Below are 4792 nucleotides of genomic sequence, written 5' to 3'. Positions count from 1 at the left end.
AAAATTCCTCAACGCACAATACGAATTTGACAATAAAATGAACACATTTTGGTATCTAACACTATAAAACGGAAAGCATAACATGTTCTTCGACCAGAAATAAAACTGCAGTCCCTTTGTATGCTTGTTTGTTCAAAAATAAAAGCACTTTCCGGATTCGGGGAAATATTATTTAAAACTAACACTCTCTGGCTGACTCGCTCCCGTCATTGGGAACATTTCGGTCCCTGTTACCAATGTCATGAATTGAAGTCAGATCATAAACACGAGCAGATATTCTTGGTGTTTGCATAAATGAAAGCAGATCATGGAATCCAATCCTGTACGTTTTCCAAAAAGAAGTCTGCTCGTTAAAATCACAGCAACCCCAATTTATTGAAAATGCAGATTTTTCATGTAACAAAAGTGCCCGATAGCCCATTAACGTCTGAAACCCTTTTATATCAGTCAAAGTTAAACGTCTCCGTTTTTAACTCATTGCACAATATAATAAATTATCGCAATAACTGATAACTAAACAGAAACTTGAAATCTATCTTATCTTGTTAACTGGATACAGTTCGCTTTATGAACAGTTCTTTTATCCAGCTTGCAATGTTGCCAGTCTTACCTTGGTGGTCAGGAAATTACAGTTTCTTATAGTTTTAGAACCGTCATCATTTCTACTGTTGTAAGGGATATTAAAATAAGATCGTGAAATAATTTGGGTTCAGGATTTTTTAATTACAAGTAAAAGTAGGCAAGACATTGTGCAACAATAATATCTTATTACACTTCAGTTAAGTGAATATTCCTGACAACGTGTCAGATGTATTCACTTTACAGGAACTGACCACATTTCTGTAATTCAAACCGTTGTGTTCGTCAGTTTGAGGTCCGATTGCAGTACTTCGAATCACCCGGTGGACCATTTTCATTTACAAAATGTTAAAACACAGACATTCACCTGAGAAACATCCCAGATATTACAATCACTTTAGTGTTATAACATTTCCGTACTCTGATATTCAATAGGAACGAGATTTTGGCCAAAATAATTCTGACACTCCACATGTGCACCTTAGTAAGTTTTAAAACATATATATAAATACTCGACCATAAGTAGACCCTTTATCGACCCAATGCAGTATTCCATGTTTCAATCAATAAATCCTGCTACCGATTGTACACAAGATATGCCAGGATACGCAATGTGTTTTAGAAAGGATAATATACAGGCTTGTATCCTGTAGTCTACAGTCTGTAGTATGTTACATACAGGACAATACGCAATCTGGTCACTTTTTATATCTGGGCATCACTGTCCTTCAACACTCTCCCAGACAGAGATGGAAATGGTAAATACTGAAGAGGTCAAATATCGACACATAAGGACATAAGAAATAAGAGCAGGAATAGGCCATTCGGTCCCTCGAGCCTGTTCCGCCATTCAATAAGATCATTGCTGATCTTCTACCTCAACTCTACTTTCCTGCACCATCCCATATCCCTTGATTCCCTTAATTTGGCACATTTCAATATATTCCACAGCTGGAACACACTTTAAGGTATGTTTCCAATCTAAGGGCGTAACACTTTGGGTTTAAGTTGGTGCAAAAAAAACCCCGAATCTAACCTCAAACTTTTGACGTCTTCCTTCCTTGCAACTTACTCCATGCTACATGTTCTCATCTGTAATACATGTTATTCTGTGTTAGACGGCTATGGCTAGCACTCTCGCCTCTGAGTTAGAAGGTCCTGTGTTCAAGCCCCACGCAAGAGAATTGAGCATAGAATTTAGACTGACACGCTAGTATAATACTGAGGGTAGCCTGTGGTGAAACGTCTGTCCTCTCAGGTGGACGTAAAAGATCCCATGCAATTCTTTCGAAGAAGAACAGGGAAGATCTCGGTGTCCTGGTCAATATTGATCCCTCAACCAACATCGGGAAATCACTGTTTGTGGGAGCTTGTTGTGTGCAATCTGGCTACCGCTTTTCCTACATTCACTTCAAAAAGTATTTCATTGGCTGTGAGGCAGCGCAACACAAATGCGAATCTTTCTCGTACAGTATCCTGTGCATGATGCGTACGCCTGCCTATGCATTATCCTGTATAAAAGAAAACGTAGATCATATGCTATCTTATTTGTAAACGCAATGCATATATTATGTTACGCGAAGTATCCCCGTATCTTTCATTAATAAAGGGGTACAATATCCAACTTACATCTCAAGTGTCCGAACCAGCGATATGAATCAAGAGAATATTGAGTTTTTCTTTACACAGGCTAGTCGATGGCTGGGGTTGATAGTTGTATTACACCCAGACTCTGTAGGATTCAATGACTCCAGAAGTACTTCAGATAAAGGCGAATTGACAGATTTGAAATCAGTAAATATTATGAAATCCTCACAAGCCCTCAAAGTCCCAAAAAGCCAGCGTACACTCTCCAAATCGTTCATTTACACAGTTCTCAGTGATTCATTGAAATTCTGTTTTATTTACTAAGCAAAGTTTAAAAAAATGTATCTCCAAATAGTGATCTCTTTTGATCTTGCACTCCCTGGGACACATCATCATAATGCGGTTGATCGAACCTTTCACAAATGCAGTGATATGAAAACGAACGCAACTCGCTTTTGGGGAAATAGATTCTTATACAATCGTTTCAAAACACAACCAACTTCCCCAAACACAGACACTGACAGCAGCGATGGGAAAAAAATCTCTACACATTTAGAACTAATCTACAGTATTGAACAGTCTGTAACATTCTGAAGAACTAGAATATAATTTGGTTGTATAAAAATGTCGAGATTTACTTTCCAACTTGTGTGCAGTGTTCCAATAATTAATTGCATAGCACCAATACTTTCAACTGGTGTTTGAATTTATTGCAATCAACCTGATGTATTTGGAGCTGAGTGATGTAAGAGAAGTGACACCACGAATCCCGCTGTCTTGATATCAACGTTTTAAATCGTTTCCTTCTGATATTTGTATCCATCTTTACGAGTTTATAGTCTAATGTGTGCAAGCTGGTCAGATATTGAGTGTGGAAACCTTTGAGCGTCTCTTGGTTAAAAAGCAACACACTTGGATCTCAGTGACGACAATATATGCAGGCGAGCACCAGGCGAGGACTGCAGTCTCAAAGGGACCTTAAGCATCGTGGACATTTGCCCCAGCTGGTGAGCAGAAATAACAGAAACGTCCCATCTTCAATGCCAATGAAGAGACAATACTGCTAAATAGTTTTCTTTCGAAAAAAATAAAGCTTAAAATGTAAGAACTGTACATAAAATATTACAAATATTTAAGCAGTGCTGCAATGTGCATATTAATATCAAGGTATACTATGCAAACATTTGTCTCACGGAACGAGCAAATGATGCCAAATTAATTTCATTGTAGCACCTATGTATTTAGGTTCAATTTAACCGTTTATGTCGGGCTCACTCGGAAGTTCTTGGTATTTGTTAAGTGGTATGTACAAACCCTTGCATATTTCCACAATAAGATGGGTGTCTGATGTGTGTACTTGCACTATTGATCTGCCCGTTGCTGCTATAGTGTCGCAGAGGTGGGAACTGGCCGGGAGAGATTCTTCCAAAAGGGTCCATGGACTCGTTGCTGGCGGTGGAGGGAGGAATGGGCACGCGGCTAGAGGCGCCAAACATTTGGCTATTGCCTAAACAGTAAGTCGATTGGTTCGTAGGGAGATGTGGATTAGACCCTGTGTAGGCATAGGGCACGGCGTTAGACAGAGAAAGCATTGCTCCATTGCAGGCTTGAGCCTGGAAAGCGGTCCCTCCAAGGTTGGTATAACCAGGACTCAGATCTGAAGGAAAGGTGCTCGGGGGCTGCTGGGCCAAGTCTGTCCCTGAAGCCAGGCCGCCGTGGTGCTCGATCAGATTGCTGAAACTAAACATCCTTGGCTGGCTATTGTTGAAGGAGGAGGGCGATGGCGGGTAATGGGCAGCGGGATGGGGAGTAAGCTGTTGAGGATAGTTGGAACTGATGGTCATATTGGCGTACATTGGCCGGATGTACGGTCTGCTTACTTGTACTGGACTGAAGACGCTGGGTTCGTGCATGTAGGTAGGGTAGGTGGTGATATCCGATCTCTTGAACCTCTTTCTCCTTCTCAAGAAGCTGCCACTTTCGAACATGTCGTCGGCCGCTGGATCTAGTGCCCAGTAATTGCCCTTTCCCGGGCGCCCTGGCTCTCGGGGGGTCTTAATGAAGCAGTCATTGAGGGTGAGATTGTGTCTGATGGAGTTCTGCCATTTCTTGGAGTTGTCCCGGTAGAAGGGGAATCGTTCTATGATGAACCTGTAGATCCCGCCCAAGGTGAGCTTTCTGTCCAGGGAGTTGGCGATGGCCATGGTGATGAGGGCGATGTAGCTGTAGGGAGGTTTGCCGCGTTGGATCGGCCGCTTGCGCCTCCTTCCCCGAGGAAGCTCCCCATGGCAGGGCGCGGAGTCCGCAGTGAAAGCGAACTCCGCGTCCTTCTCCACTTTCACCACCAGCTGGTTACTATTGACCACACAGGAGGCTTGGGAGGGCGATTGCTGGCTCTCGGCGGTCATTCCGACAACATCAAGACAATCACATTGAAACAAGACAGGAATAAAGCCAGGGCTCTCCCGCGGGCAGCAGTGGAATGCGCCTCCTACACCTTGCTTCCTTCGCAGCCAGGTGCTGATCTGCTGTGCAGGTGACGTGAGCTGCTCCGAAATCTTCATTCCAAGCACCAGTCACTCCCACTGCAGGACAGGGCTCGTCCCCTAAATAAGCACACCTATCA

The 4792-nt window shown here is 42.7% G+C and overlaps 1 protein-coding gene across 1 annotated transcript; it reads right to left on the bottom strand.

The window, feature by feature from the left end:
* Window positions 1-3461: 3461 nt before the first annotated feature.
* On the bottom strand, window positions 3462-4574 carry foxe1 (forkhead box E1). The gene has a single exon (XM_070870404.1). The coding sequence runs from the start codon at window positions 4572-4574 to the stop codon at window positions 3462-3464; it is 1113 nt and encodes a 370-aa protein (XP_070726505.1).
* Between the last annotated feature and the right edge of the window lie 218 nt (window positions 4575-4792).

Source organism: Pristiophorus japonicus, chromosome 1 (genome assembly GCF_044704955.1).
Source record: "Pristiophorus japonicus isolate sPriJap1 chromosome 1, sPriJap1.hap1, whole genome shotgun sequence".
Taxonomy (NCBI): domain Eukaryota; kingdom Metazoa; phylum Chordata; class Chondrichthyes; family Pristiophoridae; genus Pristiophorus; species Pristiophorus japonicus.
The sequence above is the reverse complement of the archived record's forward strand: the minus strand, read 5'-3'. Positions and strand labels throughout refer to the sequence as shown.

Bases quoted from the DNA above. Each gene is read 5' to 3' on its own strand.
- foxe1 (XM_070870404.1), bottom strand. From the start codon at position 4,574: ATGACCGCCGAGAGCCAGCAATCGCCCTCCCAAGCCTCCTGTGTGGTC.